We start from the raw sequence: 25907 nt of genomic DNA on the forward strand, positions 1-25907 counted from the left end.
TACGAGGGAGTACGACAGGGACTATGTTGCTGCAAAAACAAAGCCCCAGTGTGTTGTCGCCGTCACATTACGCGACTCCCCGCAGTCCCCTCAACAGCAGTCACAAACGCAGAATTTAACACCAGTCGTTGTTGTTTCAATCCCAGAAAATCCTTTTTTAATTTAATTGCAATGGACTCCGAGGTAAGATCAAGGAAATAGTGTTCCCCAACCCACCTTATAATGTGCATTTAATATCTTACGCTGACGACTGCACAGTAATGTCTATCGGCAGAAACATCCAAGATATAGTCTCAAACATAAATAGCTGCCTCACCTCCCTTAAAGAATTCTTCGAAGATCGAAATCTGCAGCTATCCGCCCCTAAGTCCTCATCTACTATCTTAACATCGTGGACAAAAGAGGTCAACGCTCAGTTAAACATATGTACATATCGGTGGACAGGTCATTCCGACGACCAAGAATCCCAAAATACTGGGCGTAACATTTGTAAACATGCTGAGATTTTGACTGGGAACGACGGGAGACCATCCTTACCACCTACAAAGCCACAGGCCGTCCTCTCACTGACTACGCAGCCCCGGTCTGGTCACCAGAACTAAGCGATACACAATGGGGAAATCTTCAAAGGTTCCAAAATACTGCCACTCCAAGGCCCCCGAATACCATTTACACCACGAAGCAAAGCAACCAACCAGCACTCTATTAACAAGATAACACGCTATAAAATGCACCAAACAGGACCACCCAAACAACGAAAGCTACTTCAGACCACTGACCACTCTGAAAGAGATGTGCCAATGAGTAGTGGAATTCTGTAACTCATTCCCCAAATCCCCTAAAACCCATCGAATGATGACATTCAAATTGCCCTGAGACAGGTTCATACAAAGGTGGTAGAGGACCATTACTCATCTCACACAAACAGTGTTGTGCTCGGCGGGAGACCCTCTGCCATAAGTGAGGATGAGAGGACCCTACCTAGGGAGACCAGAATGACACTATACCAACTTCGGTCTGGTATCTCTAGGTACCTCAATAGTTATCTTTCCCTCTTGAATCTTGAGATAACAGACACATGGCCATACAACACCTCTTCGCATGTCCAGCAAATCCGACTAACCTGACACCGGAGTCACTATGGACACATCCAGTCTTAGCGGCCCGCTTTTTGGGGCTGGATGTGGATGCTTAGATGCCGACTTATTAATTCCAAATTTTCTTTTTTCTTTTCTTATACTACAGATACAAGTTTACCTGTAGGGGTTACAACAACAACTGCAGGTTACAGCGCTGTGATGGTTAAACGGCTTTTGCATTAGAGCTTTTTGCCGGGTTAACCTTCTTTATGAGGATTTATTTGTCGTTTGCGCTATGAAATTGACATTTGAAACCCAGTGGGTTTATTATATCCGGTTGAGTGCAAACGGGTTATTAGAACGTACTGAGGATGGATCGCACCAGAAGTGTAGGTGGGGGATTGATTTTCCTATAACACCAGTCTGTTCAATACAGACCTATCTCGCTTGAGACTGGCTCTAATGACCCGTACATGGAATGTATAGGGGTAGCAGTCGAGTGTGGAACTGTCGAGGTAGAGTTGCTGTTGCGGAAACGACCAGAGGGGGTATAGTGCTGGCTGATCAGATTGATATATCTAAGTTCTTAACGGAGAGTGTCACACTTCGCAGACATATCCATGATGTCACCAGGCAACCAGTCGTTTCTCTTGAATCAGACCATCTCCCCATAACTGTCGCCAACAGTAAACCGTCCGATTTCAGTGCCTCTGAACGCCGCACTTTCGTCAATCATGGAAAGGCTGATTGGGCAAGTTTCAGAGAGTTCACCAATCTCCGCTTCAGAGATCTGTCGAATCCTTCTGATGTTCGGGTAGCGGAAAGGACGTCATATACCTGCTTGTCGAATACCCGAAGTGAGACCAAATTTTCCAGCTGAGGCGACGAGAGCGTTATGGGCTTCGTGGTGACAGGGCGCTGATCTGGGCAACGGTTAAGTCGCTCTCGAACCCTGGAAAGAAGGAAGATAGGACCTCAGTCACGTTTGACGACGTTACGCGGACTGATTCGAAGAGATGCGCAAGCTATTTTAATCGACAGTTTTTCGAGCACCCCGATAGTGACAGGGCGAAGAGAATAATACTATGGATTATGATGCGAATGTCATGGTCGGTAGTAGCTGAATTCCGACCACAAACAACCCCAAAATTCTACGGATCACATTCAACAGCATTTTCAAGACGTCCGCGCATACTACAGCTATCTGCGAAAAGCTGAGATGTAGAAACAAGGTCCTCAAGAAGCTAGCCGGCAGAACTTGGGGTCCAGACAAAGAAAACTTGTTAACCACGAATAACACTATAGATCGACCAGTGGTAAGCTTTGCGGCGCCAGTTTGGTGGAATATAAGTGCAACGCGATGGAAAAAAATTTTAAACTTGTCAGAATGCCGCTCTGAGAACTGCAACAGGGTGCCTCCTCATGTCTTCAGTATACCATCTACATGAGAAGGCAAAGATTCTTCCAGTGCAGCAACTAAATGACATGCTTTCGTTACAGCCATCCTAATCACCATATAGTGGATAGGAACACCCCCCGACTGCTTGTCAGGAGTGATCTTCATGATCTAGAAAGAAACATCTGCCCAACATGCGGCACAGGCCCGCACGATAAATAAATCCTTTTGAAAAATGCATTAAACAGTTAAGGCCTCGGCACACACGGTCCGTTGTGAGTCGCGTTGCCCGTTGAAAACAACGACCACATGAAAAATGTGTAAGTTAAGTTTTTATGTGGTTGTTGTAACGCTGCACTCAACGGGTCGTATGTGCAGAGACCTTTACAATGGCACTTTAAAGGCCTGGGTACATAAGAAGCCTCGCCTGCTTCTGGTCTGTTCCAGTACATTCTTGTAGTACTGTAACTAATTTTTTTCGATATCAAAAAGGAAAAACTGGTATCGTAGTAAAATATAGTAGCTTCTTGCAGGTACTGGAACAGGCATTTCATTTCTGACATAATTGCTGCTCCTTTACTTTTGAAAATGGTAAAACCGGCAAAAGTAGTGAAAGTTGTATAATGCCCCCATTTGAATTGTGTGTTTGAAGTAAAGGAACGCGTTTCGAGTAAAAAATTGTAAATCTTGAAGATTCTTGCACGTAAAGGAACAAAGCTAATAAAAATAAAAGAATAAACAAAGATTTATGGCCTGTTCCCGTACTTTATAAAGTGGTAAAAGTCCTAAAAGTTGTAAAAGTCGTAAACGATTTTCATATAAATTTTGTGTACGGGAACGCAAAATGTGTAAAAGTGGTAAAAATTGTAAAAACTTTTTAGTTCTGGAACAGAGCTTTAAATACATTAAGATTGGAAATCTCAATTGTTAACATTTGTCAATAGATGGAGTTAAGTTCTGTTGTTACGATATCATAGCAACATTATGTTAAGTAGTTAACCATTTCAGCCGATATTAACCGCTAAGTTCATACTCAATGAGCTGGAAACTGCTATGTCCCGGTCCACACTAGAGTGATTTCATTGAAAAATTTGCATGAAATTATGCGTCTCTAGATCGATTTCCATAGTAGAGTAAAATCATAAAATTGTTGTAGTAGGGGAATTCGATTTAAGAACGCCTAATTTCATGAAATTTTTTAATGAAATTCACGCTAGTGTAGACCGGGACTATGGAATACAATCCTGAGTCCAAATCTTTGCTTTCCTACAATTTGTAAAAGCCGAATTGCGCTTTAATGGAGTTTTAACATTAGCTGTGTCTTTTTACGTGATAATTAGTAATAATTATTACTAATGTTGCAGATTTTGACATTCTGAAAAGAATGTTTCAGCAACATTTAGTAAGTAAAAAGACACACTAATTAACATACCCCTGTTGTTGATAAAATGTTTATATACTTTGTTTCATAAACATATTTGCATTATGCATCTTTTCTAGTCTTTATGTTCTATGCCTTTGGAATAAAGAAGAAAGGGGCAACCCAGTTCGAATAGGCTCGGCCATGACAGAACTACCAGGTAGTGGCATCACACCAGCTGATCGAATATGAAAAGTCAAATCCCTTTATAAAAAAAGTATTTTTGTTGTAATTTCCCCAACAACATAAAGAAAGTTTTGACATAACATATTCAACATTTTACGATGCCACTACCTGGGTAATTGCGCCATGGGATCGGCCTTCTTTGTTCTTTTATCATTCGTATGTCAGAAATAAACCAAGGCAAGAAAGCCAGGCCACGAGGCTACTTAATTTCTGACATAATAAATTTCGAACTAGGTTGCCCTTTTCTTCTTTTTTTTATTATTTCAGGAATGAAACAGGCAAGCAGGCGAAGATGCTTAGTCCGTGTCCACACTAAAGCGATTTCATTTCAAAATTTCATGAAACTAGGCGTTCTTTGATCGAGTTCCCCACTACTGCAATTTCATGATATTACTCTACGCCTAATTTTATGAATTTTTTCAATGAAATTACTCTAGTGTGGACATTTCATTAAACAATTTCATGATTTTTTCAATGATATCGGTCTAGTGTGGAACGTGACTTAAAGGCTTAAATACATAAGAAGCCTTGCCTCCATCATTTCTGACGTAATAAAAATAAAAGAATAGAGAAGGCCGTCCAAATGTCATACAAGGTTGTCCTTTTCTTCTTTATTCTTTTATTTTTATTATGTCAGAAATTAAGCAAGGCAAGAAAGCCAGGCGACGATGCTGCTTGCCTCGCTTTCTTGCTTCATTTCTGACATAATAAAAATGAAATAATAAAGAAGGCCGAGCAAATTTCGAACTGGGTTGTCCTTTTCTTTTTTTATTCCTTTATCAGAAGCAAGCAAGGCAAGCAGGCAATGCAGCTTATGTACCTAGGCCTTAAAGGCTTCGGTACATAAGCAGATTTTCATTGTTGCTTAATGATATAAGACTGTACTTAAACGTTGGATGTGTTTTCAGCATTAGATGTAAAGGTAGAAACACAATGACTTTTGTTCCTTGCTTCACGCTTAATTTCAAGTAAATGAATAAAGTAAAGTACCTGGTACTACCTAATTCAAATGCGATTTTGGATTTCTTTATTCCTTTACACTAATTCCGGCTTGCATAAGCATGAATTTCTCATTGTGTTCTCACCTTAAAGGCCAAAACTTAATTGATTTTTCTTGGTTTGCTTCGCTTTCTTGGCTAGTAATTTCAGGTAAAAAATAGAAAGGAATTACTATTACTTATTAAGTATCTGAAAAACGCGCTCATCTCTTTATCCCAACATCCCTCTTGATGCTGATAAACTCTGCATATAAATGTCAATAAATTGGAATTCGAAATTTCCAAGTATTTTGGATTCTTGCGAAAACAAAAAATGTTTAACTGATAAGCTATTATGAAATATGTAGAAATATTTGTTATGAGCTTAGCTTATCTGGCTTTCATTTCATCTAAGAGCGATCAGTAGATTTATAAAGTCACTAATAATAACAACAAAATTTGAACTAGCAGACAATATGAAAATATTCACAATTTTTGCATTCTTGTTGGTGGTGTTCGCCTCTGTTTTGGGTAAGTTTTTTGTTTTTCAGAAAATCGAAAAAATTAAAAATTAATAATATGTATGTAATTATAGCCGAAAGGACCTGCACCATTGATGGCAAGACCATAAAGGTCGGACATAGTCATCAGCCGACGGGTCAATGTAGTTTATACAAATGTACTGACGAGGGAGTTTTTAGCATTACCAAGTAAGTACATCTTATGCCCCAGTAAACAGGACATCCAACAAGAAGGCTAAAGCCGAAAATATATCCAAAGTTTCAGTAAAGTTGGCCTCATTTCTGATAAAGGAAACACATCCAACGATTCAGTAAGTCCCGGGCCACACTACAGTAATTTCACTGAAATTTTGATATGAAATTATGCGTCTCTAGATCGACGTCCATAGTAGAGTAAAATCATAAAATTGCTGTAGTGGGGAATTCGATTTAAGAACCCCTAATTTCATGAAATTTTTTAATGAAATTCACGCTAGTGTGGACCGGGACTAAATTTGAGCGTCATTTCTGATAAAAGAATGAAGAAGAATTCGATCTATATTGCCCTTGTTTCTTTATTCTTTTATCAGAAATGAAACTTTACTGAAACTTTGGATGTGTTATATCTTTACACGGTACATAAGAAGCCTCGCCGGCCGGCTTTCTTGTACCGCTTCATTTCTGCTGAAATAGAAAATTGCAAACTAGTTTGAAATTGGCCTTCTTTAAGCCGAAAATACATCCAACGTTTGAGTAAAGTTTTGCATCGTTTTGGTAAAAAAGAAATGAAGCGGAGCAAGAAAGCCACTCGCTTATGTACCAAATTTCATTGTGTTTTAATCATTAGTGCAAATGTTATTTTATTTATTTTTCTTTTCGTTTCAGTTGTCCTCCCGTGGGTTCAATCACCGACAAAGGAAAGTTTATTGACAAGGATGTGAAGAAACCCTTCCCCGACTGTTGTGCCCGTGTGATTCACTAATTTCTGAAATTGTTTAAAATGTTTGTTTCATTTATTGATGCATAAAATAAAAGGTCAACATTAATTAAATTAATAATAAAAAGTGTAGGGGTCGCCCTTAAGCTGAAAACATATCCAACGTTTGAGTAAAGTTTCATGACATTTTTTAATGAAATTCACTTTATTGTAGACGGGGACTTATGCACCGAGGACTTTAAGTCGAAAACACACAAAAAAGAACAAGGATAACATAGATTGAATTTTTCTTTATTATTTCAACAAATGGTCTGTCAACGTACTTTTAAAACAATTTTCTTGCAAATAAAAGCTTTTCTTTAGCGAAAAATATATGAAATACAATATGTAAAGTATTATTAACATATTAGGAAAGTAATTATTCAGATAGACTTTGAAATTAACGAAATAGACCTCGATGACTGTCAGTTTTGTTGGTCAGTGTGTACTATGCTTTACTTTTAAAAATAGTAATGCTAAAGCTAGGTTTACATTTACGAAATCCACTCGATTTCAACTGCCAATTCCATTGCTCAAACGTCAAATGAAATCTCATCTGAAGTCCATTGGATTTCATTTGACGTTTAACCAATGGAATTGACAGTTGAAATCGAGTGGATTTCAACTGCCAATTCCATTGCTCAAACGTCAAATGAAATCTCATCTGGATTTCATTTGACGTTTAACCTATGGATTTGACAGTTGAAATCGAGTGGATTTCGTAAATGTAAACCAAGCATAACAGTGGCAAAAATGGTAAAAGTGGTGAAATGCTCTCACTTTGCGGATAAAAAGTAGTAAAACTGGTAACCTCAGGCACGTAGAGCATTGGTGCTCTCTTCCTTACGGTAGCGTAAAAACAAACCACACTTATTATCTCTTTATTTCTGATTTGCCATTGCTTACCAATGGGGAGAGTTTCTTCAGCTATTCTGAGCACCCCTGACGTAAAGGAACTCGACTAAAGTGACGCCCAACTTTACTGAAATGTTGCATATGTATGTTTTCGGCTTTACGTATGTATGTAATTAACGACGTTTAACATTTAATTTTCGGACAGCATTCTGGATAGGCTTTAGACAAATCTTCTTCAATGAATTCGCAGCCAGCTGCAGGCTTATCTATGGGACAACTGTAATGAGAAGAGAACGTATTTGTAAACAATTTCAATACATACCATTTTTATAACTGATTTCAACTTACACTGAAGAAACTAACACCTGTGGTCCAGTACATTTTACCAATTGACATTTATCAAGCCTTCTGAAATTTTCACCAACATTGAAAGTAATTCCATCTAGGGTACAGGTATCTTGCCTCCTGTATGCTGTGTTTTTAGAAAGGTATTATATTATTTGAACTTCACGGCCTTGGTAAATAAGCGGCTGGCTTTCTTGCTTAAAGGCCCGGGTAGATAAGCAGCATCGCCTGCTATATTTTTGACATAATAAAAATAAAGAAGCCGAGTCAATTTCGAACTACGTTGCCCCTTTCTTCTTTATTCTTTTATTTGTATTATGTCAGAAATGAAGCAGACAAGGCTGCTTATGTACCATGGCACAATTACCCAGGTAGTGGCATCGTAAAATTTTGAATATGTTATGTCAAAACTTTCTTTATGTTGTTGGGGTATTTACAACAAAAATAATTTTTTTATAAAGGGATTTGACTTTTCATATTCGATCAGCTGGTGTGATACCACTACCTGGTAGTTCTGCCATGTTATGTACCCAGACCTTAAAGGTGAGAGCAGAATGAAATACGCCGCTTTTTTCACGCTCAGTTTCATGTCACAGATTAACAACATTTCTGATAAAAAGAATATCAGAAATGACGCTCTAACGCTGGATGCGTTTACGGCTTTCTGTATCGGGACCTTTAATAGACTCTTTCAACGATATGTTTTGTCACTTGTTTATACATTTGGTCTGTTCCAGTACTGCAAGAATCTACTAATTTTTACTATTTTTTCCGATAACATAAAGGAAAAAATTTTATCGTAGTAAAAAATAGTAGCTTCTTGCAGGTTCTGGAACAGAACAAATATGTATACCAAATGTGACAGCTCATATGTATGTAAAATACATATCGTGGAAAGAGACCATAAGCAAGAATACCGAAATACTTCATTTATTTTTTTCACATCTTACCAAAAATAAATGTTACAGACATAAAAACCAAGAAACTTCGTAAAGACATCTTATTTTTTTTTAATTGTTTCAAATATGACGGACACCAAATTCTGAATATCAAAGTGTTGAATTTATAACATTACTTAAATCTAGCATAAATTGTTTCCAAACTTGTTGTGGCCAAAAAAATGCATTTCAAAATAAACGAATTTCACTTGAAAACACGTTCAGATTTATATGAATGAATTTACGTGTTAGCAAATGGGGTTATTGTTATTTGCCAATATTATTGAAAATTAATATGTGCACGTCTGAAAATTGATATGCTCAATGAAAAAGAATGCACACGTGATTTAATTTATGCTGGATTACAATTTATTGCTCTGTTCCTTTACGTGCCTGAGGTTACCATTTCTTACTAGGCGTTTAAGGGCTGAGTACATAAGCTGCCTTGCCTGCTTAACTTGCTTACTTCTGATAAAAGAATAAAAAAGAAAAGGGCAACCCAGTTCGAAATTTGCTCGGCCTTCTTTATTCTTTTATTTTTATTATGTCAGAAATGAAGCAGGAAAGCTAGGCAATCAGGCAGAGCAGCTTATGTACGCAGGCCTTTACACCAGACAGTTTGTCTTCAAATACAACTCTGATTTACTAAAACATAGACTAATGCCAGACTGTGAAACTGGCACTGAAAATTTTCACATTTTACAGGGCTTTTTAGATCGAATTACCCGCTACAAGCAATATAGTAAAGTGACTTTAGTATGGAACTCGATCTAAGAGCGCATAATTTCATGAAATTAATTTCACTGTCTGCAGGGGGTCATAGTCTTATGCCAGACTATGAAAATTTTCATTGAAAACGTTTTGCCATTTTCTTCCAAATTTTCATTGACGTCCACACACATATATGAAATCATATGAAAATTTTGATATTTTCATTGCTTTGCATTGGTTTGAGAGTTACGAATTTAAACACAAAGAATAATTTCAGATTACAGAACCTTGTGTACAGAGTTTCATCCCCTTCACACCTCTTGCCTATAAACTCATTTTCACCTACATGAAAATTTTCATAGTCTGGCATAAGACATACATACATTTGTCGTTTGTCTCCCAGCTGTCCATCATTTTTTCACTGACAGTAGGGTTAACAAATTTTTGACATTTTTTGTAAAAATGTGTGAGATAATAATTGAAATGTGTTGAAAACAATAGAACATGAACAAAAACAAAATGTGTGAACTGAAAACAAAAGGAAATCGATGATTTTCATTCATAATTTTACAACTGTTTTTGCAGTTGGCGGGACGACTACGTCACACAGGTAAGTTTTGGGATTTTGACAATCAATACATGAAGTCAACTGTCCTGTCATGTGTAAACGCAGGATTACCTGAGATGACTTATAGTACGTTTACATTTAGGAAATCCACTCGATTTAAACTGTCAATTCCATTGCTTATACGTCAAATGAAATTCCATGGATTTCAGATGATTTTTCATTTGACGTATACGCAAATCAATTGACATTTGAAATCCACTCGATTTCGCAAATTTTAACAAATATACTTATACCCCGGTTACACTATTGAAGGTTAACCCACTGGGTTTAATAGATCCAGTGGGTTAATCTTTGCTGGTTACACTTAGCTTTTCGAGGATATAAACTGTCAGCTGATGTTTGTTTACGTATACATACAAAATAACTAATAAAACCGTGTGTTACACTTTTACAATTTCTCGTATGAGATATCGTCCCCTCTTTGCTCATATTGTTATATTTTACACACAGGGATAAATTTTTATATCATGGTATCAATCGTAATTTTTATTAAAAAAGTGTCTAATAAAAAAAAAATAATTTTATGATTTCCAAATAACTTTGGATTTATTAACTCCATAAAATCTCATGCGACCAATCGTAAACGTGTAAAACATGACAAACTCTGTTGCAAAAACAGTTGCAACTTTTGGTACTTTTTGAGTAGAGTTGGATTTTTTTGCACAAATACCGAATACAACACTGTATATTTGTTGGATTTGTGCCGGATTTAAAATAAACCCAGCCATGAGAGGATTTAATTTTTGTATGGCAAATCTAGTCAGATTTGAGCAGATTAAGCAAATAAATCCTCATGAAGTGGGTTAACCCGGCAAAAAGCTGTAGTGTAACCGTGCTATTATACGATGATTAAGTGTATTATCCCGATTTATTTGACATACAGTTGAACCTCGATTATCCGTGAATCGATTTCCGGGAACCTCCATTATCCGTGATAGAAAAGAAATGTTGGACTTTTTTCCATTTCCTCTATTTTTCGTTATATACTTCATTGCCCGGGAGTAAAAACACACTTTCCAATTAATCTGATTAAGCAAACAAAAGGTAAACAAACGAAAACTGGAAATTCTCCCGTATTGCACAATTTGGGTATTTATGGTATCACAAAAACCAGGGGGCAAAGTCATTTCAGATGAATCTGATGATGACGATATTATGTATCCTTTTAAAATTTGGTGGGTTACCATTACAAATTGAATAAAAATTGCAGATTTTCATATTATTGTACAATATTATGTCATTTTTACTTAAAAATATGTTCAAAAATTTCATAAAAGCATTGCCTCCATTATCCGGGAAAATCGATTATCCGTAATGCCTCCGGTCCCGACCATCACGGATAATCGAGGTCCGACTGTATATTGTATGAAAATGACAACTTAAATCCACTGGATTTGCTAAATCAAGGAGTTAAAACTTACTGTAAAGAAGAATTCTATACTGCTTATGTATCCCGCCGTTTAAAACTGACAAGCGACAATAAAATCACAAAATTAGCATCATCCCAGTTAGAAATCTCAAATAAACTCTCTTGGTCAGCATCTCTCTTTCTCTCTCTGAAATAAAACCACTGCTATTTATGCTAATTAAAAGCAAATATGAATAATAAAATTATGCAGAAAGTTATTGTAAAATATTTCCAAAACAATAGATTTGAATGAAGGGGATAGATAGTAACAATAACAGCATCAATAAAACAAAGTTTAAATAGCTGTTTTATTTTAATCTTGGGATTATTGCGTTTTTTGTGATGAAGATAATAATGCTGTTATTTTTGTTGTTGTTGTTTTAATATAACGTCAACATATTTAACCTCTGTATTATTTATTGTTATTAACTTATTGTGAGTGTGTGTGTTTTTGTTTATTGCCAGTGTTTTTTTTTTTTTTTTTTTTTTTGTTATCACCAATTTCATCTGACAAAGCTTAGCGCGCAGCTGATTTAATAGCGCCTCATTACAAACGAAAATGCGACCGAGAAATGATGGTCACCAACCAACACCACAGACCACACCAGTGAGACAGACAGACAGACGCATTTAAAAATATGAAATGACTCAGGATTTTAGAGGAATGATTTCAGAAATTAACATATTCACAAAAATCTCTATAAAATTTCTTTTCAACAAAAAAAATTATCTTCTAACAAAAATGTTGTAGCGAAAATTTAGATTTTGTATCGGATGCCAGATAGTATTGTCTAAGCTTTGTAAACGTGCGGATTGTTGGAATTAGAAACGAACACGATTGTAAACGTCGAAAGTGTAAATCGAAAAGGCTAAACGAAGGTGTGAAAATGTTATGAAAATAAATTGGAATCAAATAACTCATCTTTGAGTGTTTAAATATGGAAAACAGATAATATTTTTGTAAAGTTTTGCCCGTGAGCTCCACATTTGAATTAGAAACTATGAATCCAAATAAAAGTGAAATGGTGAAACAGATAATGTGAAATGATTTCCCTCAGCTTTAAAAAGTATTTTTAAAAGTAATCTATCACAAATCCAACTTTGCCAGTCCATAATGGAATAAAACAAACTACATATTTCCACGAAGATCGCCAACGGAATATGGCCAGGCAGCACCTCTTTTTATAAAACCTGGCTATATACATTTTTTAACTGACGGCTGTATCCTAACCTCTCGTTTAGCTTCTACAACTTGTTATCAGATTTCAGTCCCACTTAGAAGAATGCGATATGGGGATTTATGGCTCGGTCGTTCTTTATAATTTAAAAGAATAAAGAAATGCAATTTGCATTTGAATTAGGTAGTTACATACATGAGCAATTTAAAATTTATGTGGTTTAATCCAGAGACCTTCTTTTTTATGTGTATATTACCTTTATTTATTTTCTCCAACAGTGCTTGAATTCCCTCTCCTTCCTTTTAAGTTTTGCTCGGAGATTTGGCATTCTCTTACTCACCGATATTTGCCTATCCAATTTTTAAGTGAACTGCGTTTGAAGCTTAGAACGCCATGCCCGTTGTATTTGTCAGACTGGCCAGCGAGAGTTCTAGAACAAGGAAGACTTTTCATGTATTCACATTCAAAGCCGAAAACACATCCAAAATTCCAGTAAGCTGGGCATCATTTCTGATAAAAGAAGAAAGGAAAATCGATCTATGTTGCCTTTGCTAAAACTGAAACGTTGGATGTGTTTACGGCTTCATTTTTTCCTAGGTTAGGTTGATAAGAGGGGTGATCCTAGATCACCACATGCCCATGTGGACATACACTTAAGCCATAAGTAGGCCTGTTGTGCGCTCTAATTTTGGGTTATGGAGGATTATCTTTTTTTGACTTAGTCTAGGATCTCTGTCCTATTTACATAGTCTCTGATCTTTTTGAACTCGATTGTCCTAATTTGGTCGAGTCCTGGTATAATGTCATTCCCTAGTAATTGGGTTCTCAGATTTGTGAAGGCTTGACAATGGCAGAGGTAATGTTCCAACGTTTCGTCGTCCTCTCCGCATGCTCTGCATTCACTGTTTTCTGCACGACCTATTTTGTGCAGATGCGCTTTTAGACCTAGGTGACCTGTAAGGATTCCTGTCAGTCTACTAATATCTTTTTTACATAGTAAAAGTAATTCTTTTGTTCTGTCCTCGTCTGGGTTTTTCCATAGGATTTTTGTGTTTTTTCCCTTCTCTTCACTACTCCAGAGGGATACATGTGCATTTTTTTGCCCATGTCTTTAGTTCTAGTCGCGTAGCTTTAAACGGCTTAGCGTTTTCTAGACTTACCGTGGGTTGCTCCTTGGCTTGTTTTGCCAAGGAGTTTGCTATTTCATTACCCCTAATCCCGGTATGCCCTGGTACCCATATAATGTTTACCTTACCGTGTTGGGAGTAATTATTTATAGATTTAATACATTCCAAGACAGTTGTAGATTTCACTGTCTTGGTTGATATAGCTCTAATGGCTGCTTTGCTATCCGTAAGCATGGTATAAGTAAAGAGGTAGATTTAAATGAAAAAAATCTATAGAACCCTTGTTTTTCTTGAATTCCTAAAACTTCAAAATAAAAGCAACAAGTGGGTTTGTTTATAATGCATTTTTTGAGCATTTTATAAAAAACGCGAAAAATGAATGAAGAGTTAAGTTTTCTCCACATAATCGAGTTGTGAATATCATAAACTGATTGTTTCAATGCAAATCTCACCGAATTCTTCCATACAAATGGTCTAAAAACAATTTTAAAAATCATTGAATTCGATTGTTTTTAAAATTGTTTGGCATATTATTCAAACACCACACACACATACACAGTTTGTTTATATTGTTTTGAAGTTTTAGGCATACTCGAATGAAAAAAATTAAATTGACATAAAGCTTTGGCTAACCTTTCTTATTAAACCATGTCCGTAAGGATATTTACAGTGGTAGGCCTTGTGTGAGTATCAAACCAAAGCAGACACTCTGTTATAGCCCGGAGTTCCGCCTGCAGGATCGTGTTATGATCCGGCAGACGGAGGGAGATTTCCGTTTCCGGTTCCATTATATAAAGACCCAGTCCGGTTCTCCCCCTAGCACAGCCCCATCCGTAAACCCACAGCTTCCAGCGGGAATCTGTGCTAGAGCTCCCCCGATCCACATGTCTCTGTCAGGTATTGACACTTTACACAAGGCTACCTCACTAGTTTCAGGTATACGGTCCGATACTACCTGATTTATAGATTCACCCGTTGTGACCTTTAATATGTTTTGGTGGTATGTTTGGTGGCTCTTTTCGATCCACTCGCTCATCGACTTTAGCCTTACAGCTGCGATGGCTGCCTCATAGCTTACCAGAATATCTATTGGGTGTACAAACAAGATTGTTTCTAGAGCCCTAGTCGGTGTGGTCCTCATTGCTCCGCTAATGCTTAGGCAGCATGTTCTCTGGACCTTTTGCAATATTTCCACATTGCATTTTTTGTCCATGGCTGTCCACCATACCACAGACGCGTACGTTAGAATTGGTCTAATTACGCTTCTGTATAGCCAGTGTATCATCCTAGGATTGAACCCCCATTTTGAGCCTATCGCCCTTCTGCAGGTTGACCAACATATTTGGGCCTTGTTAGCCCTTTCTTGTATATGGTCTTTCCATTTAAGTTTCCTATCCAGAATTACTCCTAGATATTTAACTGTACAGGAGATATTTATTGTCTTATCTAGAAAAACTGGTTCCTCGTAGTGTCCCATTTTCGTTTTTCTAGTGAATAGACATAATTCTGTTTTTTTCCGGGTTGACGTTCAGACCTCTCGGCCTGGCCCAGTTAAAAGCAATTTTTAGGGCCGTTTCTGCTCTTCGACAGAGTTGATTCGGATTCTTTCCCCTCAGAAGTATTATAACGTCGTCTGCGTAGCAGACTGGGTCAAATCCTTCTTCGGTTAGGGTCCTCAAGAGACTGTTTATGGTGGTAACCCACAACAGAGGTGAAAGTATCCCTCCCTGTGGCGTTCCTTGTCCAACGTTGTCTCTTATTTTCACGTCGTATAGCCCGCAGCTTATCCATCTATTCCTTAGCATGTGGTTTATCCAGTTCCTTAAGGCCCTGTCTACCTGAAACTCGTCTAAAGAGTGGATAAGTGTCTCGGTGCTTACGTTATTGAAAGCGCCTTCGATGTCGATGCATACAGCAAGTGTGTACATTTTCATTTCGAAGGTTCTTTCTATGTGGTGTACTACCTCATGCAAAGCGGTTTCCACTGATCTGCCTTTAACGTATGCATGTTGTTTGAATTTAAGCATATCGTTGGGGATCTTACTCTTTATCATGATGTCGACTTCCGTTCCATTGTTTTGAGTAAGAATGAAGTTAAACTTATCGGTCGATAAGATTTTGGTGTTGCATAACTTGCCTTGCCAGGTTTGGGTATAAAGACTACCTATGCATCCTGCCAGGCTATAGGAGTGTATGCAAGTTTTAAGCATGCATTGAAGATCCCGACCAGTTTGGACGCAATAAAGTCCACTTCCCTCTGTAGTAAAGCCGGGAAGATCTGATCTGGTCCAGCTGCTTTATATGGTGAAAAGCTTAAAATGTCTTGTTGGACCATTAAGCTGTCGATCTTTGGTGCCTCTTCCGATGAGTTAATACATTCCGTCGATGCCTCAGTGTTAACCATGGTATTCTGCGGGAAGTGCGTTTTCATCAGAAGGCCTAGAGTTTCTTCTGTTGTTTCAATCCTTTTTCCATTTCCATCGACCAATTGCTCGGTCTGTGTATGTAGATAGAAACTTTTTAATCTTTGAAACGTCATTTACACCTGTTCGCAGAGAAGCTTCCAGGAGTTTCGTTTGGCGTTTCTTGTTATTTTGTTGTATTCCTTTCATTTTGCCTGATAGTTGTCCCAGAATACAGCTGTTTTTTTACGTTTGGCCCTATTATAAAGTCTGCGGACCTCCTTGCCTTTATTCCGAATTTCCCCTGTCATCCAGGGTTTTTGTAGGCGGATTTCCTCTCTCGAAGGGGACAACTTTCCTCGAAAGACTTTACTAGTGCCTCAGTTAACTTTAGGACATCTCTCTCTCTCTCTCTCTATGTACTCCTTACTTAGGCATTCCTCATCTGTTTGCCCAAGTCTTTCTTTTACTCGTTTTCCGAACTTTGTCCAATTTGTTTTGGATTTGTTTCGGAAGGTTATCGGGTTAGGCGATGGCCTAGCTATTTTAAATCTAATATACTTATGGTCTGAGAAGGAGTGTTCCTCCAGGACCCTCCACTCGTGTACCTCGTTTATTAAAATTTCTGAACATATCGTTATATCTAGTACTTCCTCCCTAATTCTATTAACAAAGGTTGGCGTATTCCCAGTGTTAAGTGTAATCAGGTCGTTAGTATTTAAGTAATCTATAAGGCCCTTTTGTTAATGTTAGTACTACCCCACGAGATGTGGTGAGAGTTAGCATCGCTACCTACTAGTACTTCGTTACCTGTTTGCTTTATTCTTCTCACCAGTTGCTGCAATTCCGACGAAGGTGGTAATGTCGGGGAGTCGAACGGCAGGTATAATGATGCTAGGTATATGTTACCATTCCCCTGCTTCAATACTGTGACGTCCGACGATGACAACTCTGGAGAAAAAAGAAAGCAAAAGTTTTTGTGGCATATAATGCAGGTCCTCGGTCGGGATCCCGTATTTGAGTAAAAAAGTTGATAATTTATATGGTTAAGTCCAGAAACCTTGTTTTTTTATGGTCCAAGGTTCTTGGATTAAACCAATATGTATATTACCTTTAGTTATTTTGTCCATCAGGGCTAGTGTTGCCGTTTCGCTCCGATGAAGGTTGATCTGGATGACCTCAATCATTGGTCCTCCAGTAGGTTGGCTTCTTGGGAGTCGCTAATTTCGTCTGCTCCTCCCTCCTGTAAGCCTTTTGGTAGGTTGACCTCTTGGTTATTTGGTTTGGCAATCTCCTCCTCACCAACTCTTGCCTTTCCAATTTTGAAGAAGACCGAGTTCGAGACGAAGAATGCCTTGCCCTTGGTTTTGACGAGCCCGGCTAGCGAGAGATCGTCGATCCCCATCACAAGGAGAGTGCCGTCTTCCTTCTCCTTCCTGTGGAAGACCTCCTATCTTTCCACCTTTAGGGCCTCGTTTTGTACGCCAAAGACCTCGAGCATGCGCTCCGTCTCGAGCTTGCAGCCATACCCCTTGACGTACACCGATGCTTTGGTTAGATGAGGAATTTCGTCTTTCCTCACCAGTTTTAGTCTGCCACCTTCCCATGGAGTTGCTATACTGCTGACTACCTCCCCGAGAGCTGCAGAGTTTTCGTGTGAGTCCAGGTGGTACAATAGGAGGTCCCCCCTTGGCTCACAGCAGTTTATTTTTATTGGGACTCGTCCTTGCAGGATTTGTTCCAATATTTTATCGTTGATCGATTTCTCGATCTCCGATAAGTACTCTAAAGACCTCGAGTATTTTCATCATCAGTTTGCAGCCATACCCCTTGATGTATATCGACATATTGGTTAGGTGAGGGATTTTGTCCTTTTTCTTCAGCTAAAATGCTGCTGACTACCTCAACAAGAGCTGAAGGGGTATTTTATTTGGTCCCCTTTTAAGCTCAATGCTGATAATTTTTATTGGTTCACGCCCTCTCCAATTTCGAAGTGAACTGTTTTGAGACTTAAGGCCTGGTTGCCTTGCTTGCCTCTGATAAAAGAATGAAAAAGAAAAGGGCAACCTAGTTCAAAATTGTCTTGGCCTTCTTTATTCTTTTATTTTTGTTATGTCAGAAATGAAGCAGGAAAACAAGGCAACCAGGCGAGGCAACTTATGTACCCAGGCCTTTATTACACCATGGCCTTTGTCAGAATGACCAGCGTGTGATCGTCAAGTCCCAGACCAAGGAGAGTGCCATCCTCGTCTCTTCCCTGTGGAAGACTTCCCACCTCTTCACATTCAAAGTTTCATTTTGTTTACCAAAGACCTCGAGCATGCGTTTCGTGTCGAGTTTGCAGCCACTCTCCTCTATGTATGACCGCGTTTTGGTCAGGTGAGGAATTCTTTCCTTCCTCACCAGCTTTAATTTTTCATCTCCCCGATGTGTGGCTATGCTGTTGACTATCTCCCTGAGAGCTGCAGGGATGTCCCCTTTGAACTCAATGCTGATAATTTTTTAATTGGTACACGCTCATGGTGGATGTGCGGCAGCAATTTCTTGTTTGCTATCTTCTCGATGGCTTCCTGGTAATCTTTGTGTAGCTTACCAGAACCTCTACAGGTGTTGATCAACCCATAACACAACTAGTCCTTCGAGAGATCGTTAAGTTCCTGCACAAGAGCGGCATCCTCTTTCTTCTCCCTCTGGAAGGTTTCCCTTCTCTTTACTTCCAAAGTATCACATTGTTTTCCAAAGAACTCGAGCTTGCCTACATCCAAGTTTGCAGCCATAGCCCTTGATGAATATCGCCATTTTGGCCAGATGCTGGATTTTGTCCTTCCTCACCAACTTCAATTGTTTACCTTCCCAAGGAGTTGCTGCTGACTACCTCTCAGAGAGCTGCAGGGGTACATTAGAAGATCCCCAATGAGCCCAAATGCTGACAATTTTTATTCGTCCACGCTCTTGAAGGATGTGGTCTAGCAATTTGTCGTAATCTTTTCTTTGTTTGTTTGTAATCTTTGTATAGCCTACCAGATCTTCATCACATAACATAGCTAGCCCTTCGAGAGATCGTCAAGTTCCTTCACAAGGAGAGTGCCATCTTCTTATTCCCTCTTTACTACTTCCAATCTTTTTACTTTCGAAGTCTCATTTTGTTTTGAAAAAATCATCAAGCATCCGTTCCGTCTCGAGTTTTCAGCCATACCCCTAGATGTATACCGCCATTTTGGTCAAGTAAAGAATTTTGTACAAGGAGTAGGAATACATTTGCGGGTCGCCTTTGAGCTCGCAGCTGATGTGGTGTAGCAATTTGTGTTAGTTACCATCTTCTCGATGGTTTCCTGGTGATCTTTGAATAGCCTACCAGAACTTTTACTGGTGTCAATCACCGCGTAACACTCGTCCCTGCTTTTTGGCTACCTTGTCGTAAGAAGATGGTGGCTCTGTTCCTGTCTCCACAGTCAACTTTCACTTTTGGATGGTCCGGTTTTCTTTTCAGAGTCTCCAGTAGTTCCACAAAGTTCTGCTGACGAGCTCAGCCTCATCATATCCGAACACACTTTGCGTCTGCTTTGACAAGGTTTTCTCCAGACATTTAAAGGTGGGAAGTTATTTTGGTTTTCTTGAACGGTCTAGCGCTGTTCTGTTCTTCAGGAGATCTAGTCGTTTTCGCCGCTTCTGAAGATCTTCAGAAGCATCCCGCTGTTCTTTACTTACTCGCCATCCCGCTGTTCTTTATGTAGTCTTTGTTGTTGAGCCCCGGACCACTGCACCCTTTTTGTTGTTTTGCCATGCCCTTGCTTAGGGGTAGTTTACACTATATGTAAATGACATGAAATTTTCCATCATTATATAGTCGCAAATATGTGCAATCTTGGGGATTTTCCTTACTCCATTTACTTAGTGCGTCCACACCAGCAAAAATGTAATAAAATTACGTCTCCACATTGCCTGCGTGGGTAGATATGAAATGTTTTTATTTCGTGTCATATGACATCTACATATAGTGTAAACTACCCCTTACTTCATTTAGCATCTTGTGAACATGCTTTAATTGGGGTTTTCCACAACGGTGATGTTTATTTTGCTGTCGGGGTCCCTTCTAGTCTCCGCCTCCTTTTTTCTTTAGGTTATGTGCTTGTAGCAGAACCTTCGACCACAGATGCTAAGCCACCCACATCTGTGGGAGATGTTTGTGCAAGATCGCTTTTTGTCGACGAAGTGTGACTCGCAGTCGGATCACTGGTCTCCTCCGGTACTGAGTTATTTAGACCCTGCACCGTAGTTTTTTCCAATTTTTTCTTCTTCCCTCATTGTTTTTTTTTTTTTTTTTTTTGTTTAGTTGAACTCCACCGTAGTCAGTTTTTTGTCCGCGGTAAACTTAACGTTTCCAGATGTGGGTGATCGTACCACTCTATCCCAGACTGGACATGTGACAAAGTGATTTTCCTCGCTAGGAGTAGAATAGTATGACCATCCATCTGCACCTACTCGCCGTCGGGGACGCCCTCGGTTTAAATATAACAGGATTTAATGGGTTTCAATTGTCAAATCCATTGCGTATACATCACACAAATCCTCACAATAAAAATAAATTCTCATGCCTTAGATGTAAACTTAAGCGGCCCATACGCTATCAAATTGACTTGTCTAGTCGATGAATTCCCTTTGTACGTGTGCGCTTGATAATTGTATAGCAAAGCATTCAATAGACCCCAGATGTCATGGCATCCACATTTGTAAATGATTTCTGTTCCGATCTCTTGATATCAGCTAGCCAACTAAACATTCCAAAATGAAATCAGTTTTTGTTTATTTTATGATGCCATAGGTTTTTAATTTTTTTCTAAAAAACTGATAAGCAAATCCATAAATATGTGTGTGTTTTTGTTTTCATTTCTTTTCAGACATTATCGCCAAAAGTGAACTTGACATACTAAATATATTCGTGGCGAAAAGTAAACAATTTGTTGGGGAAATTTGATTAAACATGTTTCCAACACAATATTTTGGTCGTATATTTCTGGCTTTGGTGGCATTAAAAGTAGTGGCATGCTTTTCAACACAATATCTGGGAAATGCAGTGCATCCAAGTAAGTTTATAAAATAATTACAGAAAAAGCTATTAATTATATATATGAAAAATAGCTGAAACAGAGAGAAAGATTTATATATTTGCCTTATATCTCTCATTTAAGTGAAGAAGTTGATTCTGAATGATTGTTCTGCCTTTATCTGAAGTAAATAATTTTCTTCTGTTCTGGGCGCCATTTTTGCTCTCATTTGATTTTGTGATTATACCACAAATTTTTTGCTCTAATTGTTTTCTCTCTCTTTCTATCTCCGTGTTTAGCCTTGGAAAATCATTGCTTTTATGAGGACTACAATTTAACCATACCCGTTGGTGAGACGCTACGTCCCACCGACATTGAATATGAATGCTTTAAAATACATTGTCGTTCCGATTATGTGTTGGAAATTAAACAGTAAGTTATTATGTTATTTAATATAAATTATATTTAATATTTATTTTCAATTTATTTTCTTTACAGCTGTGATCGTTATCCCAACTATTGCATTGAGAAAACTAACTATGACGTATCTAAACCCTATCCCAGTTGTTGTCCAAAAATTAAGTGTCCCAAAAAGTAATATAAAAATATTTATATTAGAATATAATTTTATATTGTTAAGTGATAATTAAGGAAACAATTTTAAAAATTATTAATTTATATATTTATGTATATTTTTAATATTATTTATTTAATTTTATTTATTGTGTATTTTCTGGAATAAAAATTAGTGGTTTTTTTACAACAAAAATAATAAATATGATTTCTGTTTAATTCATTAAAATATATCATTCAACTCAAGTGGGGGTTTTAGCAAAATCCGTTTTAGCTTCCGTTATCAATCTGTCACATAAATCACTTATGGATTAAGGCCTGTGTTCATAAGCTGCCTTACATGCTTGCCTGCTTCATTTCTCACGAGCCAATTTCGTACTAGGTGGCCTTTTCTTCTTTATTCTTTTATTTTTGTTATGTCAGAAATGAAGCAGCCAAGCAAGGCAAGCAGGTGAGGCAGTTTATATACCCAGGCCCAAGGCGAATTTAATAAGATAATCCAAAATGCGAATTCAGGCAGTAGTCTTCATTTGCTGTCAGTTTTTTTTCCGCGAAATATCCACAAAAGGTAGAAGAAAACGATAAAATATTATTCGCGATGCTTAAATAAAGATGTTGTACACAGATATTCTTTATAGAAGAGAAATATTTGTTGTTTATTTTTGATTAAAAATATGGTTTGACAGCAAATGAATACATCAGTTGCTATTAATGTTGTTGTTGTTGTAGCAGTGTTTTTGTTTATTTGTTCGTTCCTCTGTTCAATCTGGCTCTGGATCTATCTCCAATTCCAGAAAAGTGGCTGCTTCGATGGGATGTAGCCACAGATCCACTGGAGTTAGATGGGTAGGTTTGGCGGGGCAGTTAAAATGGTGTTGCGTGTAGTGCGGGCCCATGCCGCATACTGGGCATATGTCATGCACGGCGCCATCGATTTCCGCCCAATACGAATTTAGGCGACTGCAATATCCCGAGCGTAGTTGAGTCAAAACTACTCTGGTTTGTCGTGGCAGCTGACGCTCCTCAGCTGCGATAGATGGAGGATGTACTCCAAGTACTTTATTCACACTATAATTGCTTAAGGCCTTGGCAACTGCGTCCGTGTGAATGCTATTCAATCCTGCTTAATATGCTTGTTGATCTAGGGGTTCTCTCCTGTATCGTTGGACCTCTCCCTCTAGAGCATGGATATCCTTCCTGATCTCCCTGAATGGTCCGGGCCTACCCACAAGATGGTGATTGGGATGGCTCACGCGATAACATACAAGCAGGTACTGCAACGAAAGCATCTCATTGTGTTGCTTTACAGGAAGAATTTTTGCCTCCTCATGTAGATGGTCCACTGAAGAGTTGAGGAGGCACCCTGTCGCTGTTCTCAGGGCGGCATTCTGAATCTTTTTCCAGTTCGAATCACACAATCTCGGGGACCAGACTGGAGCCGCATAGCTTACCACAGACCGACCTATCGCGTTATACGTGGCCAACAAGGTTTCATTATCTGCACCCCAAGTGCTGCCGGCCGGGGACTTAAGGACCTTGTTCCTACTTTTCAACTTGTCGCAGATAGCTGTGGCGTGTGCGCACGACGTGCATGTAGTGTCGAATGTGACCCCTAAAATTTTAGGGCAGTTTGTGGTCGGAATTCTGCTACCGTCGACCACGACATTCAACTCACGTCCAAACTGCGCTGTCCATGTGGTGAACAGAGTGGCTGTAGATTTTGTGGGGAAAGCTGCATATTCCTCGAATGGAAAAAGGTGGTAAGATCGGTTAAATCGTTGTTCAGTCTCTCACAGATGTCATCAGGATAGGTACCCGACGCCAGGATCGTGCAATCATCCGCATACGTCACGATCTCAATGTCGTCTGGAGGGGGTGGAATACAGGAGAGGTAGAGATTAAACAGTTCCGGAGATATCACCCCACCTTGAGGAACTCTCTGTTTCACTCTACGGGGTTTGGACTTCTTACCCCCTTTTTTTGTAAAAGTTTTTACTCTTCTCACACGAGGTCGATTTAGGATTTCTTAACTATATGCTGAACGCGTCTAAGAAAAATTAGGTTCGTATGTAATCTGGGGGCTGAGCTATGGATGTCTAAATTATTACGAATATAGACGAACGAACAAAAAATAGTTACAAAAACAGGGGGTTATTCCTGAATTCCACGTACGTCTGGCGTCCACACATATATTTGGCTATCCAACGTTTCAAGCTTGGCCGGAGGGTTGTCTGCTCAATGTCCTCAAACAGCGTGGAGTGCCTGACTGTATCAAAGGATTTTGGTAAGTCAAGCGCCACCATCACTGTTCTATCGCACGGCCGTCTCTGGTTGAGTCCTTTACAGATATATGTGGTAATGGCGTGCAGCGCTGTTGTCGTGCTGCTGTCGTGCTTACGGAATCCATGTTGATGATCGGCAACTTGATAGCTATTTCTGATACTGGGGAGGAGCAAGGCCTCAAGTGTCTTTGCTACGGGCGACAAAAGCGAAATCGGTCTGTACGATTCACTTTTGCTGGCATCCTTGCCTGGCTTCCGTAGTGGGACCACCCTGCCCATTTTCCAGACTTCGGGAACAACGAGGTTGGCTAGCGACAAGTTGAAGACTTTGGTGAGATACTCGACTCCCGGCTCATCCAGCTGCTTCAACATTACCATGGAGATTCCATCAGGGCCCAACGATTTGGATGATTTAGCGTTCCTGATGGCATTGGCAACATCATCCATTGTAAATTGTGGTGGTTCATTCTCGGCAGGAAGAGATCTGATGCGACGTAATATTCTTCTCTTCGCCCTGCCACTCTCGGGATGCTCGACAAACTGTCGAGGGTCAGTCAACGTAACGTCGCCAAACGGGACTGAGATCCTATCTTCCCTTCTTCCAGGGTTCGAGAGTGACTTAACCGTTGCCCACAATTCACCTATACCGGCTCCAATGTTGCAGCTCTTCAGATGATTTAACCATTTGTTCCGCTTATGCTCGCCGACCAGCCTGTTAACTTCCAGTGTCAGCTCCCTGACTCTGGGGTCATTGGGGTTGATACGACGAAGCTCATCACACTCGTTTGCTAATCCCGTCGCCTCTGCTGGGAAATTTGGTCTTACTTCGGGTATTCGACCAGCAGGGATATGGCGATCGGCTGCAGCAGTGATGATGTCCCGGAACGTCCTTTCCGCTACCCGAACATCTGAAGGATTGGGCAATTCTCTGAAGCGGTGATTGGTGAACTCTCTGAAACTCGGCCAATCAGCTTTTTTATGATTGACGAACGTGCGGCGTTCAGAGGTGATGAAGTCGGGTGGTCTGCTAATGGAGACAATTATGGGGAGATGGTCTGATCCAAGGGAAATGACGGGTTGCCAGGTAACGTCATTTGTCAGACCAGGTGACACGATGGTTATGTCAGGCGAACTGTGACACTCTCCTCTAATTCTGGTAGGGGCGTCCTCATTGACCGTGCAAAACGTAGAGCGCTGTACCTCTCTGGTCGTTTCCGAGGGCCGAATGCCACATCTCGTGATGCGCATTAAAATCCCCCAGGACCAGACGATTATGAACTTGCAAGAGCGGGCTAATGTCAGGCCTATAATCAGGGATACAGCTATTTCTCGGCGGGATGTTTACATTCAGCAACTCTATTGGCAACTCACTGTATTGGACAGACTGGTGCAATAGGAAAGTCAATCCCCCACCTCCACTTCTGGAGCTCTAAGCTGTGGTTGTTGTTCAGCTTGGTTTCCTGCACCGCCGCGACCTTGATGTTCTTCCGACTCATAAAATCTACTATCTCCTCGATCTTACCTCGGAGTCCATTGCAATTCAATTGCAAAAAGGCTGCATTTTCGGGGATTGGGATAACAACGGCTGGTGTTAAAGGCTGCGTGTGCGGTTGTTGTCGAGAGGACTGCGGGGGAGTTTCGTAATCAGACGACGAGGGAGTCTCGTAATCCGAAGACGACTCACTGGGTACTGTGTTCACACAGCATGCCGCAACATAGTCCCTGTCGTAGTCCCTCACGTGGACGAGTCCAGAGCAACCCCTTAGATGCACCCACTCCTGACATCTATTGCATCTCACCGAAGGTTGGATGTGGGTGAAGTCCCAATTTACATTAGGCGAGCAATTGTCATTAGCAATTGTCAGTTTGTAGGTGAGAGAG

At 39.5% G+C, this 25907-nt stretch overlaps 2 protein-coding genes across 3 annotated transcripts; both read left to right on the forward strand.

Annotated features, from left to right (window-relative positions):
• The first annotated feature begins 5437 nt into the window (after positions 1 to 5437).
• On the forward strand, positions 5438 to 6653 carry LOC141397845 (venom peptide Pc-like). The gene is made up of 3 exons (XM_073974603.1): positions 5438 to 5589; positions 5654 to 5768; positions 6444 to 6653. The coding sequence occupies exons 1-3, from the start codon at positions 5535 to 5537 to the stop codon at positions 6538 to 6540; spliced, it is 267 nt and encodes an 88-aa protein (XP_073830704.1). The 5' UTR covers positions 5438 to 5534; the 3' UTR covers positions 6541 to 6653.
• A 5486-nt stretch (positions 6654 to 12139) lies between these two features.
• On the forward strand, positions 12140 to 22388 carry LOC141397846 (uncharacterized). 2 transcript variants are annotated; one of them, XM_073974604.1, is made up of 4 exons: positions 12140 to 12298; positions 21025 to 21210; positions 21471 to 21603; positions 21670 to 22388. In XM_073974604.1, the coding sequence occupies exons 2-4, from the start codon at positions 21108 to 21110 to the stop codon at positions 21767 to 21769; spliced, it is 336 nt and encodes a 111-aa protein (XP_073830705.1). In that variant the 5' UTR covers positions 12140 to 12298; positions 21025 to 21107; the 3' UTR covers positions 21770 to 22388. The 2 variants fall into 2 exon arrangements, with proteins under 2 accessions (XP_073830705.1, XP_073830706.1); XM_073974605.1 differs by lacking the exon at positions 12140 to 12298 and adding an exon at positions 12362 to 12498.
• The last annotated feature ends 3519 nt before the right edge of the window (positions 22389 to 25907 follow it).

Source organism: Musca autumnalis, unplaced genomic scaffold (assembly GCF_047663935.1).
Source record: "Musca autumnalis isolate F117 unplaced genomic scaffold, ASM4766393v1 scaffold_3, whole genome shotgun sequence".
NCBI classification, from domain to species: Eukaryota; Metazoa; Arthropoda; class Insecta; order Diptera; family Muscidae; genus Musca; species Musca autumnalis.